The sequence below is a fragment of the Siphateles boraxobius genome, unplaced genomic scaffold, assembly GCF_051911475.1.
Source record: "Siphateles boraxobius isolate OS27281-9 unplaced genomic scaffold, OSU_SipBor_1 22, whole genome shotgun sequence".
Classification (NCBI taxonomy): Eukaryota; Metazoa; Chordata; class Actinopteri; order Cypriniformes; family Leuciscidae; genus Siphateles; species Siphateles boraxobius.
The window spans coordinates 38,368,883-38,385,070 of record NW_027508833.1 but is presented as its reverse complement, the minus strand read 5'-3'; the positions used below and the strand labels follow the sequence as shown (position 1 = coordinate 38,385,070).

General features: G+C 37.8%; 1 protein-coding gene across 1 annotated transcript; it reads left to right on the top strand.

Moving 5' to 3' along the window:
• The first annotated feature begins 9,545 nt into the window (after positions 1 to 9,545).
• On the top strand, positions 9,546 to 15,203 carry crip1 (cysteine-rich protein 1). The gene is made up of 5 exons (XM_077240113.1): positions 9,546 to 10,278; positions 14,145 to 14,239; positions 14,450 to 14,507; positions 14,789 to 14,841; positions 14,934 to 15,203. The coding sequence occupies exons 1-4, from the start codon at positions 10,239 to 10,241 to the stop codon at positions 14,827 to 14,829; spliced, it is 234 nt and encodes a 77-aa protein (XP_077096228.1). The 5' UTR covers positions 9,546 to 10,238; the 3' UTR covers positions 14,830 to 14,841; positions 14,934 to 15,203.
• The last annotated feature ends 985 nt before the right edge of the window (positions 15,204 to 16,188 follow it).

Sequence of the window (16,188 nt, the reverse complement as noted above, 5' to 3'; positions counted from 1 at the left end):
GCGGTGTCACAGTAAAGTGGATGATTGTGGTATTCTTGTGGCGGTAATCCAGCAATAAATGCACTTTGAGGCTTATTGATCTGCCTCTGAAATCCTGCAAAATGTAACATTTCTGTCTTCCACATTTTCTTTCGGTAGACAGGGCTTTTCAACCAGTTGTACTGTTGCATATGAGAGTAATTTTCTCTGCTGTAAAATAAAGCCAAAATAAAGTCAAGTTTGATTTGCCTATTGCTAGACTACCTATCAAGTGAGTGAAAACAGAAACTGCATGGAAACTTGGCACTTTACAAAGCTGATTTTGTCTGATATTTTCTACTAGTGTGCAATAGCTGAAATACAGTAATAGATGTTTCAAGTACAGTTAATATAATTGTTTTGTTTTTTTATCAAGTTTATTCAGAGTTCAGATATCACACTTAACTGAGATTGTGGTTAATATTTAAAAATGAGTCTAGTACTCAGGTGTGCTTGACAGATAACATTTTAAAGAAAGTAAATCATTCATTTAGGCAATTATGAACCCACAGCACACACTTTTTTCACTCTCAAAAACTTTATTTGAAAGCACTCTAAAAAGTTCTCATTGTAATTTGACTTTGAGCGGGGAATATTATGAAGTACACTTATGTTTTAGACTTTAAAAAAACTTTTAAATTATCCAAAATTATCCACAGTTAACAGGGTTCACGTTTTGTCGTTAGGGGAAAATCGAAACAATAGGAGATTTTAACTTGTCCTTAAAAAGTTCACTTCTTAAAAGAATGATAATGTCATTATGACATTAAACTATACATTACCTTGGAATGGGAAATATGATGGTTACAGTGTCCACAGGAACAGGGTTGAAAGTTCCTCCTTGTTCTCAAGGTTATGAAACTATAAGCTTAGTTAAATTAAAGCTGATGTTTCTACTAGAGATGCATGATTAATGGTTAAAAGAAAGCGATCATGATCGCGATTCAAATGTAATTTATGTGTTAAAAATAATCATATTATCACAGAAGTACTGGGATAAAAGTTTATACAGTTGTAAACAAAATTATCTAAGCCCCATTGCAAAATGTACAGACTTTCAGCTGTTTTCAATGAACAGATCAAACAAAAGTAATTAAAATAGCTCAACACTCAAATTTGTCAAGTGGTTTCCCCAAATTCAACTGAAATATAACTTTTAATGACTTCTGCAGTCTCAAAAGTATTCAACCCTTTCATTTTAAGCATCTTTAGTACTTAGTAGAGCACCCTTTTGCAAACGCGATGTACCAACTGCAGCGTTTCTGATGAATCTGAGCCCATTCCTCATGAGCAATGGCCTCCAGTTCAGTATTATTCTTGGGTTTGCATGCTGCAACCGCCTTCTTCAAATCCCACCAGAGATTTTCTGAGGGGTTCAAGTCAGGTGACAGTGATGACCACTGTACGATGTTCCAGGACTTCTTCTGCAACCAAGCCTTGAGCCTCTTTCACACAGCGCGTTGATCCCGGGAAATTGCCAGAACACCTTCTGTGTAAACGCAAACACGACCCGGGATTGATGCCGGGATCGATGCCGGGTTGGGGATCTAGTAACATTGCCGTGTTCAGTCCCGGAACGCACGCTGTGTGAACAAAAGCCGTAATCAATGCCGTGTCGTAATGATGGGCCATAAGCCGGGATCGTTCGCCAGCGTGAAACGGTAGGCTACGGCGCTAGTTTATGATCGAATCAGAGAAAAAAAAATGCACAAGCGTGGTTTCTCGAGAGAGAAATAAGCAAACTATAGACGCTGCTGAGACATTACATGTCACATCGATGTCACGTGTCATTACGGGATTTTTACGGGTTGTCTGTGAACGCACTCTCTGATTCCGGAAAATCACTGGCAGTGTGAATGAACCAAAGTCAAACGAACCCGGGTCAAATCACAGGTCACTTTATCCGTGTATTTTCCGGAATCTCTGTGTGAAAGGGGCTTTGGTGGAATTTGAGGTATGCTCGGGATCATTGTCCTGTTTGAAGGTCCAATGCTTCAGCTTCCTTTCAGACGGCGTGATGTTTCTCCTAGAATTTTCTGATACTTCAATGAGTCCATCTTGTCTTCCACACACTGCAGGTTTCCAGTGCCAGAGGATGCAAAGCAGCCCCAGAGCATCAAAGAGCACCACCATGCTGAACTGTAAGAAGAGTGTTTGTTTCAGCACATGCTTTGTCCTTCTTCCTCCAGACATACCGCTGATCCATAGGGCTGAAAAGTTCAATTTCTTTCATTGCTCCACAGAACAGAATCCCAAAACTTCTGTGGCATATTTATATGATTTTGAGCAAATTGTACCCGACTTTTCTTGTGCTTGTTTGCATGCGCCTTTCTGTAAAAGCTGAAACCTCAGTGCCTGTTGTCAGCAAGTCTTGCTGCAGGTCTTCTGCAGTTACTCATGGGTTTTTTCTGAACCTGCCTTCTCAGAAATCTGGTTGCAGCTTTAGATAGCTTCCTTTTTCTGCCCGTCCAGGTAGTGCAACCACTGTTCCTTTAAAGGGGAACTCGGCAACTCTAGCCATTTCTTCTCTGATTTTCACTTTTGTTGTCGCATGTTTTCTCAGAGAGCTCCCCCTACAGCTGTGAGGTGTATATTTCACAACACTGTCGTAAAAAAAACTCACTTGCGGTCTTCCCTCCCCTTTTCTACCGCTGATCATGTGCAGTTGTTATTATCGGAGCCGGCCAACTTTATCATGTGGAGTATGTTAATGTATGTTATGTATGTGTATGTTAATGTCGAATTACCGTAAAGCAGTTCGTGTTTCTCGCTCGTTCTCGCTCCTCACGAGATTTCCAATTTACCGGGACGTTAGTCCTAGGGTGGCCATACGTCTGGATTTTTGCCGGACAGTCCGGATTTTAAGCCCCCTGTCCGCACCCGGCTCAGCCTCAAGCCGGACACTCATTTGTCCTCCTTTTTGGAGTTGCGCTGAATTGTTTTAAAAAAATTAACCTATAAAAATCCCGCATATTGATAGCGGCTCCCTGATGCCCGTAAATTAGTTCAAATCTCCTGGAATCTAGAGCCGCCCATGCGATACAGAACATGGCCTACTGTATGTGCTCCAAACCGTGTAGCGTGCGCACGGCAGAGAGGGAGACAGCGAGAGACCTTGCGTGCCCTCAGCACCAACCCAACCCCCCGTCAACAAAACTGATCACCAAAATATATAGCCGTAAAATGACTTCTTGAAGGTTGTGATGTCTGTGTCCTCCTTTTTGGTGTTATGGAAATGGCCACCCTAGTTAATCCCCATGTTGCAAGGTTGGTTTTCCGCCAGGGAACGCTGGGGGGAGCGGGGAAATTCACCATTCTCACCAGAACAGGTTATTAAACCATCCGAATGATTTCTACACGGTTTTATTAAGTTGAAATAGTTGCCAAGTTCCCCTTTAACTTTTAACCTGTGAACTATGTTTCCAACAGTGTCTCCAGGAACATTAAGTGTCTTCGCTATCTTCTTGTTTCCTGTTCCTTGTTTGTAAAGAACGATGATATATTCTCTTAACTTTTTAGAACATTCTTTTGAAATAACCATTTTTCTAACATGCAGTCAAACGTGACACTCAGCCAGTTCAGGTATTTCATGTGTTCAAACCTGGTGCAACTGTAATGAAGCCCTTGATGAGTTGCATCAGGTGTGCTTGAGACAACACCCGATTTGCAGATTTGTGTTGTTGTGAGGGATTCAATTCAAGGGGTTGATAATTTTCAGATGAATTTGGGGAAACTTGAAACATTTGTCTGGGGCCACATCCTCATGATGAAAGAAAAAAAACATTTAAAAAATAAAAATGTGTTTTTTTTTTGTATGTTTGTTGTTGATTATTTATAATAATGTTAGCACAGAGACAACAAAAATTGCATCAGATATTCATTGTTAATTTTTACACGTTAATGAGGGAAACAAAAGTCAGCCGTTCTGTAGGATGACCCAGTTACGTTAACCCAAGCATTGTGTCGAGCACTTGCTTGCTGAAGGCCAGCAGGGATTCGCTTCTCGCCCAGCTGGTGTCTGTCTGCCAGTGATTATATCACACATCTCAGCTTCATGTGACATGCTCTCTCAACATTTGCCCATTATACTGGAAAAATCCTCATCATTCAGCTCAGGCAACAGCTACCTTGGAAAATAAATGCCAATTACACCCCAGCATGAAACACAGGCGTTTAATGCCAAACTGTTGCCAAATCATGAACAGCTCAGGCCATAAAGTTTTAGTGGTAGTAAATAAGGAGAACCGTGAAACTCCTGCACAAAGTATGCACTCCCGGTGATAAGTCAAATCTCACAATAATTACACAGGAAGTGCAAGGAAACAAACAGTTCTTTCCTTTCTCTTTTTTCTTCTTCTAAGGGTGTCAGTTTTCTCTTCTGTTCTAGCATAAATTTGACGCAACATATGCTTGCCATTTAGTTAACAAACGACAGTAGGCTAATCAAATACATTATGCCATCTAACTTGATAACATGTTAACATAAATATTTGTCTGGCAAATAAAAACAGACATGGGATGATACAATCGCCTTTCCGTGCAGTGTAACGACTTGCAACACTGTTAAATTCTTCAAAACACATGCAAGCTCATCATATCCTGTTTTATTTCTTGTTACCATAGCACAGGAAGTAAACTATGACAAATAACAGCCGGTTGCTAAGGAAACAATTTTTTTTCTCCTTTTTGAGAAAATAGTTGTATTCTTTCCATATTGTGCCACACCAAAAATGAAGCTTAATGATGATCGTTTGAGATTATCACATGTAAACCAGTCCCAAGTGAACCGATTACATCTGCATATTTTTTTTTTTTTTTTTTTTTTTTTTTTTTTAAATAAACATACTTAAGGGCTGAAACACAAACAGGTTACTTTACAAAGAGAAATGTACCGTTTTACTAAAAACATGGGTTGACAAGTATGAGTTAAACAATCCTGTGACTGTGTGAACCATCTTGAAACTTTTCCAAGATACACATTATTAACGGTATTGACATGCAACTGTTGTAATGACGTACATGAGAAGGTGTTGTAGCTAGTACAGTAAGCCTGAGATGAATAGAATGATGACGTTGTTAATGTAAAGTGGATAATAACATGTCCGTGATTTTATTTTTTCAACAATCACGTGTGTTGAGAGAGTGATAAAAATCTTTCAGCTGTCAATCAAGGGTACAGACTCACCCATAACAGAGTTACTATGGCAACATCTCCACCCACCCATATTGACATCATCATTGCTGTGTGAACATGTGATGCAACAGTAATGGGCAATAAACGAATCACCCTCAAGGTCTGTAGACTGTCTCTCTCTGTCTGTGTGTGTGTGTGTGTGTGTGTGTGTGTGTGTGTGTGTGTGTGTGTGTGTGTGTGTGTGTGTGTGTTTCCTCATCTTTGACTCATTGTCAAGCTATAACATTTTGTCTGTTCTCAGCTCATAAAAAGAACACATTTCTTGAATCTCAGCCCTCCCTTTGTGTTCAGCAGTGATGAGTTTAGTCCAGATAACTGTTATTCCACAGATCCTGATTGATTAATCACAGACGTCTGTGTTTGTTTTCATCTCTCTCTCTCTCTCTCTCTCTCTCTCTCTCTCTCTCTCTCTCTCTCTCTCTCTCTCTCTCTCTCTCTCTCTCTCTAACTGGCATTGGGCTGCCACAAATAGCCCACTACGCTCCAAAACAATCTGCGATTATGCCAAAAATATGATTTTACGCTTACTTTTTGTAGTGAATAACACCAGGAAATCAAGTTATTTATAAGAGAAGCATTTTAGAGTAATGATCTGTGAACCACGGCAGTTCGCTAATGCCAAATATTGGCTGCCAGACAGATTACAATCGTGCTCCCTCAGAGACGTATGAATGTTTTGACCATTGACCGATGCAGTGTTGTGGAGTAACTGACTGGAATAAGCAACTCTATTAACTTACTGTATTTTCAGTAGCGTGGCTGGAGCTCAGCACTTTTCAATATAATGTAGCTTTCCCAGTTCCAGAGTTAAGGCCTGTTCAAGTACAATAATATAATGATAACGATAAAGATATAGTTCAAGCGCAAAAAATCATTCTAAATGTAAAAGAATAGGAGTCTAAACCCACAACTATAAAGACACAAATTAATGATAAAGTTAGAATTACTTTAAAAACGATTTCTTCGTAGTTTTTTTTTTTTTGCCGGTTTGCAAACCAGCTTTTAGGTGCTTTACCGCCACCTACTGGACCGGAGTGTGGATCCGAAGATTTGGCAGGATAGGGGGGAAGGGGAAAAATAAAAATTATATTTACAGTATATTTATATTTTTTTACTTTTATACTCACTTCATCAGACCTGTTTCTTTCAAAAGAACGCCAAGGTACCTTCACCTTTTTTAAAGTGAAGTTTAGTTTCAATTTGCCAAGTACTTTCTATAATTCCTTTCTTTCCTTTTCATATGCAATTCTTCATCACATGTTGGACAGACTTAGTTGAGTGCACTCCAAAAAAAAAATTCTAGCTGATGAACAATAAAAACAGTGACAGCCAATGAGAATCCCTCCTGCTTTAATTGATGAGCATTAGAAAGCATTTAAAGCGGCAGACGACTTAACTGTAGCGCGCGCTTAAACAGAACGTTATTGTGTGTTGGTGTGGATGTTAACATAGTTATCGTTACAGTTATATTTAGTTATCGTTCTTGGTGTGAACCAAGTGTACCGCACAGGTCCTGAAAAGTGAAGCCAAAGCATTTCGATCGCCCCCTGCAGTATAGATCATAATTCTATATTTTATATTTTCTAATAGGTTTGGTTTATTCAATTAATTGATGCAAAAAAAAAACGGGGTGTAACGCCATGATTAACAGCTGTGCTTGCGATTGAGCGCAGACTTGGGCTCTGAACGACGTATTGGCAAGACCGTTACTGGGATATTTTGTGATATTACAATGGAATGAAGTGGAGACACACTGTTCATAATTGTTTTAAAGGCTATAGACCTTATTCACAGTAGCGCCATCTTTGATCTTTAACTGGAATGAAAGCGAGGCAGTGAGGGATAGACACATCTTTTCAGTGGGACCCGAAAAGAGTCATATAACCATACAATAACTCCTAAGCTGTTCAGTTAAGCTAAAAATAAAAAAATAAACGGCATAGTGCCGCTTTAATGTTTCTGGATTGTTCTGCTGATGAAACACTGCAAAAATATCTTTCCAAGAAGTTACAGTACAAAAAACTCCGAACACATGAGCTGTGGAAAATTATAAGTAATCGGGGAGCTTTATTTAGCTTTTTACAGCGAATGCCATTGAAAACATACCTTGCTTTCATACATGTCATGGCGCCGGTCTGAATAAGGTCTATGGTGTGAACGATAACAATAAAGAACGAGCAACTTCTTTCATGAGTAGCACTGTTCGTTGGTGAACGTGATTTCAACAAAAACAACAATCTGGAACAACTTTTAGATCAACCAATCAGATTTGAGGGACAAGTTTACAGTTTACGTCAAGTTTAGGCTTAGAACCAGGGTAAGGAGATTCAACATCAGTGTTATTCACCATTTCACTCTGATTTTAGGGAAAAGTTATGGGTAGGGTTAGGCTTAGGGATAGGGATAGGGTAAGGACTAAATTTTGGGGGTCACCGTGATTTTGCCAAGTAAGACATGATCCTGGATCAACATATTTTGTTGATCCTGGAACAACATTACTGCCCCAAAATTTAGTCCGTACTCTATCCCTAAACCTAACCCTACCCATAACTTTTCCATAAAATCAGAGGGAAATAATAGTTGAATAACACTGATGTTGAATCACCTTACCCTGGTTCTAAGCCTAAAATTGACATAAACTGTAAACTTGTCCCTCAAATCTTATTGCTTGATCTGAAAGTTGTTCCAGGAACATGTCTTACTTGGCAAAATCACGGTGACCCTGTTCTAACGCATGTCTGTTTTTATGTGACAGTCACATGATGATTCAATCAACAAATTTAAAGCTTAATGCTTATGCATCGTTAAAAAATAAACAGTCGGGGGAAGCGAGCAATGAGGGTGTCCAGATCAGATAACGCTTTTGGTGATGGTAAGCAGACAATGATAATAGAGCTGGAAGAGACTGGCAGGAAAGTTTCTCTCTCAGCATGGATTGCTGGATCTACTGTCAACAGAGGGAGGAAATGAAGATCAGTGGAAAATCCTTGATGGTGAACCTCACAGTGTAACACTGGGAAAGCTAGAGATGAAACGGCGGGTGGGTTGTTTGCTGGCAGTAGGAGCCTGCGGAGATGAAACCGTGGCCAGGCATGACTGGGTAAACATGGGTGGCAGGATAGTTGGGAGCTTGCTGATGGATTAGCTGAGGGTAGAGCTGTCATGATAAATCAAACACAGGAAAGAAGAGACAGAGAGAGGGTTGCATACATACACATACTGTGTCACAAGAATCATTCATATTCAGCATAAATATTCAGTATATATTCCTATTCGGTGCACAAACATACAATATATTACAGTGGTGTCCAACAGTCTGTGACCACTTTGTTTTTCATGTTAAAGTCACCATGAAAGCAAAATAGACAATTCTGTTTTTTTTTTTTTTATTGAATATTGCAGTGCTTATTATAATTAATTTATTCGTGCACAAATTCGTTTCACTTAGATATACGTCACAATAGGAAAGAAAAGACTACCTAAACTTTCGTTTCATGTCGACATTAAGTTCAAATTAATGTTTGGGGATTTTTAAAATGTTAGTGCACACGTATTTGAAAAGGTAAAAAGTAAAAAAAACTTTAATTCATAAATAGCATAATGTTCTGATATTCGAAGAAACTTATTGAACTTGACACAAAGTTACAGTATGAATGTGATATCATATCAGTTTTATATCAGTTTTTCTTCGCACAACCTAAACAGATTTCTTTCAAATATTATTAATATAAAAAACTGCTACATTATTTTTTTTTTCTGAAAATAGGCTACCTATAAAATATTTATTTATCTGTTCATTATTAAATCAGGATATCACCCTGGTATTTTTTACTTTATGCAGAAATATAGAAGTGGATTTTAATTCATAAACGTGTTGATCATAGTACAGGTGTATTGAAGTCACTGCATGTATGAATTACATTTTTAAAATATTTATGAATAAATTAATAAATCCAGACACAATGTGTCATGTCATTTAATCTGGTTAAACAGCCATAAAATATCTGTGTGTGTGTGTGTGTGTGTGTGTGTGTGTGTGTGTGTGTGTGTGTGTGTGTGTGTGTGTGTGTGTGTGTGTGTGTGTGTGTGTGTGTGTGTGTGTGTGTGTGTGCGCGCGCGCGTCATTGATGTTTCAATGAGATTGATATTGATACATCAATGACACTCAATTTTGTACATCAATGATGTATTTCGCTTCCCTTCAAAACATGTTGAGCAGTTGCCATGGTGCATTTGATCAGTTCAGGGGTTGGGCAGAGACACACCTATATCCTCTCAGGAAATATTTGATCTATCTAAATACTGATGTTACGAAATGTTAAAACGCATAGGCATTCATAAAATAGCTACTCAGACATACACGTACAGTACTCTACAATGCACCCGATTCATAATAGTGAATGAATGAGAAAGAAGCCTAGTTCATGTGCTTTTGTCTATGATATTCTGAGTAAAAACGAACATTCTAAAAACTTTACTGTTTGATGACATCATATGGCCAACGTTCCACATGGCTGTTTGATTATGAATGCGTCGTTCAGCATGGATGGTCTCTTCTGAAAAAGAATCGTTCTGAATGGAATGAAGGTTTGTACCTAGTACAGGATCATATTTCTACTCTCTGTCACATTTCCATCTTCATTTCAAGCAAGCACAGAACTCATCTGCTTTGAGCGCAAACCTGAGGTTATTCACACACGCAATTCATCTCCGTTGTTTGCATTCTCTCTGCAAACTAATTAAAAGCCAAATAAATAGCCTACAGAATGAACAGAGTAAAAAACACGAAGAATAGGCTATAGCTAGATGAATTAAGGCGCGTTCTCATGTACGCACACATGCGCGCTCCCGCTCTCTATCTCTCTCCCTCTCTCCGTGACCGTGTGCAAACTATTTCCACAGTACTATAAATAAGGCTGCAGAGTTGATAGTCTTACACTAAAGGCGTGGCAGTGTGCAGGTGGACTCCATCTCAACTCTATTCAAGCTGGACTTTTCTCCTCCGAGGAACTAAATCACCGCAAACATGCCTAAATGCCCCAAGTGCGAGAAGGAAGTGTACTTCGGTAAGAAAAATATTCATATTTACATACAGTCTACTTTTTTACTTTAAGGAAAAGGGTGAAAAGAAGGTCAAAATACTCTACTGTGTTGTTGTTGTATATTTTATTATAAATATTTCGATGTTTAAATGAATGTGTAAACTAGTTTGAATGCACGAGGGATTAATCAGGAAGAGAGATGTCAACTGATGCATGTGGACACTATTTCCTGCTCGAAACTTTTGCAAAACAGCATTTACAAAATAGCTTGTGCAGACATGTTTGCAGCATATATATAAACGTTTGAATAAAGAATTGTTAGAATTAATAGAGAGTTGCACAGTGTTGTGTTGTATGTTGCTGTAGGGTGGTTAGACTAAATCTTAAATTAGTTTTGAAAAACAGAAAATATATCATACTATGAATGTGACTGTAATTTACATTATTTATATTTATAATAATTAAGAAATAATAATAACATAAATATCAGAGAGGGGTCAGCACAGCCGAGGCTAACTATGCAAACGACAACGTCAAATTCGGCTTTACATTGTAAAGTAACCTTTTTGCATTCTGTATTCAAACAAACTATTTGAATATCTTATGTACATGAAGGCATCAAGACAATGGTTTAAAGAACTTTAGGCAACTATTTGGCTCCGATTGATCCAGGAATCAGATATGTATCTCTATCAAAGAATTATAGGGAAATAATATGGAAAATGTAATAGCCTATGGCAAATGAATTTGTGAATAGCATGCCAAGCTTCTCCACTGAGACTCTCTCATACTGCAAGTCTGGGCTTGGGTTTTGTCCTGACCATCCATTCTACCTCTTTTTTCTTATTTGCTATTTACTGTACATTCATAGCCAATATAAACATGGCAGGCAGTTTGTGGTAGGTTTCTACCATTCAACAGTTACAGACGTTTTCAGTCACTTTGAAACAAAGTCTTTCTCTAAAAAACAATTTCATAGCCAGCGTTTTATTAAAAGTTGTATCTATTATTTATATGATTTACATACATTTTCTCTAAAGTAAGAAAAAGATAAAGCCCTCATACCGCATCTCACACCACCATCCATCCTGTTCACCGCTAAACCTGCAACTTTTCCATCATACAAAACTGCCTCATGTGGCTGGTGCTGGTCTGCCTTCACTCGGACTTGTTTAATGTTCGTATGGAAGCTTTAACAACCGCAGCCTCTCAGAGATGGAAAGACAAAATCCACCGTGAAGATAAGATAGAGATTATAGAGACTGGTATAATCCAAATAAAATTATTTTCCAGCTTTTCCGAAACTGCAAATAAAACGTGGTTGTTCTGAAGTGTAATTTCAGTTAACATATATATATATATATATATATATATATATTAACTGAAATTACACTTAAATAATAAAATAAATTTTATATATATATATATATATATATATATATATATATGCACAGGTATGATGATTCAGAAAGTCTAATTTTTTGTGGTTCGCTTTCAGAGATTTGTTTTAATTACAATACTTGCAGTTTCAACAACTTTATAGCTAAAGTGTGTAATTTTTATTTTTACTGTTAATGACAGTTTTGAAACGGGTTTCCCAATCACTCCTATTGGTCAGTCAAACAGATAGTCCCGCCCCAAAATCACACAATTGGCATGAGTCACTGTTGCTCTGTCTGGCTGGTCAGGAAGCTTAAACAAACAGAGAAATGTTTTTGATAGTTCAAATTCTGAGTGGAAATATTTTAACATTGAAGAAAAAAAAATCACATTTTAGCTAAAAATCCTCTGCAAGCAATTGAAAATAACACATTTTAAATAAATATGAAATAATTTTATTAATGATAATTGATATTTTTATTATTATTTATTTTATTATTTAATGTTTTTTTAATTACTTGCACATGAGAATGAGTAACAGTTTCATGTTTTCATATGTTATGGGGGGATTACAAATCTCTGTGTTGTAGACTTTACACCCAGTCTAGGACACTTTGCATTGATATAGAGCATTTACAGAGAGAGATTAGTGTGTCCTCTGTGTATTTGACTGAGGGAAGTTAAGTAATTACCGTCTTAGGTGTGGCTCAGATGACCATACTATTTCTTGGCAGCACTGCAAGGGCCCAAACCCATCCTGGTGAATTCCTTTCGGCCTGTTTTGTCCTTTAAAATGTTCTTTCTCACATGGACCATTGATTCTCTCCCAGTATGTCTGGATCATGAGTTCACAGTCCAGTACTAAACAAAAGAGCTTCCTGCGTCATCCACCGTAGTGTGACTGACTAGCTGAGCTGGGACGAGTATGACTCTTATTACAGCTGTTGTATGCAATTATAGCAGCTCACAGTAGTACATAACAGTGGGGATTATGTAGTGTTATGTGTTATCCGTCAACACTCTGCCTACTACATGAATTATGAAGCATTACTTGGTGTCTGGGGTCTTTGCCATCACCTCATCACATTTATGTCACAGATGGGAACTGTTAATCTGCTCTTTGTCCATCCTTTAGTTTCTGCATGCCAAAACAAAGCTGATGAATCTGACATCTTTCAGAGTGCCATGCTTTCAGACAGTCTATGAGATATAGATGCTTGCCCAAAACCTCCCTCGTAAAGGACACGATCGAGCGCCTCCCCTAACTGGAGATGCCTGAGCATGCATTACTTTGTCTTCCCTCCCCACTTCTTTTATGATGTTCATCATGAGGGTTGTTTGGAGGAATCTTTCTGCTGAGGGCTGCAGATAAAGACTTCTTTATGGACATTTTAAAGGGAAAGGGAGGAATGAATTCCTCTGGGAGTGTCCTGCATACAGCGTCCACACCCACCCATGTTCTCGCCGTCATGACTTTAGAGCCGAGAACACAATAATCTGACAAGACTTGTAGCGCGCAGGAAGACTTCAGAGAAAATCTGACAGATTTGAGACTTCAGATTGAGCTTTGTTAAGATTAAAAGCTCATCATGACTTTAATTGGACCACATAATGTCTGCAAATCAACTCATTTCCCCACATCTGATTGACTTTGCATTCCCGACTCTTTTGTTAAAACAACTTTACGACTAATGAGTGATCATTTCGATTCTTCCAAGATGTCGATGAGGTCATAAACTGGCCCAGATGGAACGAAGTTTAAGCATTTTTTTTAGAGGGAATCTTTGCATCTTTAGATCAATGGATTTAAACGTTAAACTGTGTTAAAATAAATCTCCTATTCCCACCGATGATTCCCATTCTTAACCAAAAATATTAAATTATTTATTAAATATTTAAAGCGATAGATCATCCAAAAAATTTTATTCAGTCATTTTTCATTCACCCTGATGTTGTTCCAAACCGGTTTGACTTTCTTTCTTCTTCAGAACATAGAAGAAGATCTTTTGAAGAACGTTGAACTGTTTTTGTCTATACAATGGAAGTCAATGGGGTCCAAAACAGCACTGAACTACATTGACTTTCACTAATCATAAGTCAAGTCGTTGTTAAAAATATCGTTTGTGTTCAATGGAAGAAAGTCACAGAGGTTTTAAACAACAAAAGTGTGAGTAAATTTTTGGGTGAACTATCCCTTTAAATATTTATAAAACAATTTCCATATTTTGGCTAAGAACTGGCATCACTGGAAGGGGAAGGGGTTGGTACCTCTAAAGCCAAATATTTAATTCCCTGGGAACTGATAAAAAATATAGCCTACCTCGAAATGCATGCTATGTAAGCCACTTTGGTTAAAAGTGTCTACAAAATGCATACAAATTAAATAAATAAACAATTAGGGGCTGGGAAATTTTGTAAATAATGTGCACTGCAATTCTGCAGAAATCAATCCATGTTGGCCCATTTTATGTGGTTTTATGAATCAATTATGTTTATCATTAATGTTTCAGCGGAGAGAGTGTCATCACTTGGCAAAGACTGGCATAGACCGTGTCTGAAGTGTGAGAAATGCAATAAGACCCTGTCGGCTGGCTCACATGCAGAGGTAAGTCAGTAGCAGAATTACACACGTAATGCCAACCTCTTACTGGGACAGATTAATGCTCCAGGCAGACTTAATGGAGTTCAGTTCACTTTTGGCATACTTTTACCTTGCATAAACACTTCAGGAGGTTGGGCTGTCAGAGTAGTATGTCTTTCATAATGGCCCTGTTCAAGTCCGTTAATGTACTGACTAATGTGTTTCACCTCACAGCATGAGGGGAAGCCCTATTGTAACAACCCATGCTACGCTGCACTCTTTGGACCTAAAGGTACGTTTCTACAATGCATCATTTTACTGTGCTGTATAGGGTTACTGTTAAACTAGAGTATCACATGACAGACTACTGCTTCACCTCATAAGCACATGAACTGGGGACAGTACTTGACCACTATACAATCTCTCATCGCATGAATTTATTCAAATTTCTTGCATTATCCAGTGGTACTTAATGCAAATGTCTCCCTTACACTAATTCAGAGAGTGTTTTGTGGTTTTAATTCTCAGTGTCCTAAAATGAATGTTTAATTTTAATTCTCTTTTTGCCCTCAGGTTTTGGACGTGGCGGCACTGAGAGCCACACATTCAAATAGGCAATTGCACAGGTGAGTTTACAAAATAAAAAGGATCAATTTAACTTATACTCAAAGTAGATGATGTGACATGCACTAACTGTACTCTTCTTTTCCATTTACAGGCTTTTCTCACTCCATAAGCTTGTTTTTTAGAAGAGCTTGATTTTTGTTTTTTGTTTATGCCACTATTTTTACCCACATATTGTTAAACCAAAGACAAAATGACCAAGCCATGCCATGTTTTAGAAAGTACTAATTTGTATAATCAGTTTTTTTTTAAATGTTGTCTGCTATAGCAGCACACAATGATGTTTCATTTGGGTACTAGTCAATGAAGGGACCCCTTTATAATTAAACTGAACTTTATACATTAAATGTACGTTTTAAACCTCTACACTTGTCCCTCACATTTTTTTCCTCAAATGAAATGATCAAATATATTAGAAATATATTTGTCCATCCACAAAACAAAATGTTGCATTGGTTTTTTTTTATTATCCTTTTGACAATAGCTACATTTACATGGACACTTTGTTTTGAAATCATTCCGATTGATGAATCTTAACATAGCGTTTACATGAACGCTAAATAAAGTCGGGTTGATGTTTGCATTTATATGTCACAAGCTTTAAATCAGAATTGATCATTTGACACACAGACACTGCACAAATATTGTTACGAATCAATTCACAGGAGGCGAGCTGATGAGGTCACAAACGCAAACTTTTAATACCAAACATAAATCAAACACAAAACAAAGGCAGGACAAGGCCTAAAACAAAACAAGAACAAGTGCAGGAACATCCAACTTTTGGCACCGGCCACCGTAACTTTTGTTGATTGCAATTCGTAACCTCACCACTAGAAAAATCACACACTGCACGTTTAATATCGATCTATTTTGGGTCCTAATCAGAAGACGTCAAGCACATAAAGCTTATGCGATGCTGCTTATATTAATTATGCAGTAAAAACGCAGCTTCCCGCACCCAGAACTGGGCGTCTGTGGATGAGAGTCTGAAGCAAGGACAAGGAATGTGTGTACTACATTCGCCACGTTGTCATTATCAATTATCAAATTGGTGTAACAACCCCACCAAGTGGCCAGAGGTGTCTTACCTGGACATTTACTCGTAGTCGTACCTCATCGAGTAACCAGTAAGCAAGTGAATGATTTTACTTCGTTTTTAAAATAAACATCTTTAAATATGTATTATGTCTTATGATATACATTATAATATATCTAATAATATATAACCCCACTGGGTGGGGTTGTTACACCAATTTGATGCTGAGAGAATGATGTTTTCAAATTGACCAAATTGTTTTTTGTCTATCTTTCACGCTCTATGGCAGGCAGGGTGGACATATAATTAC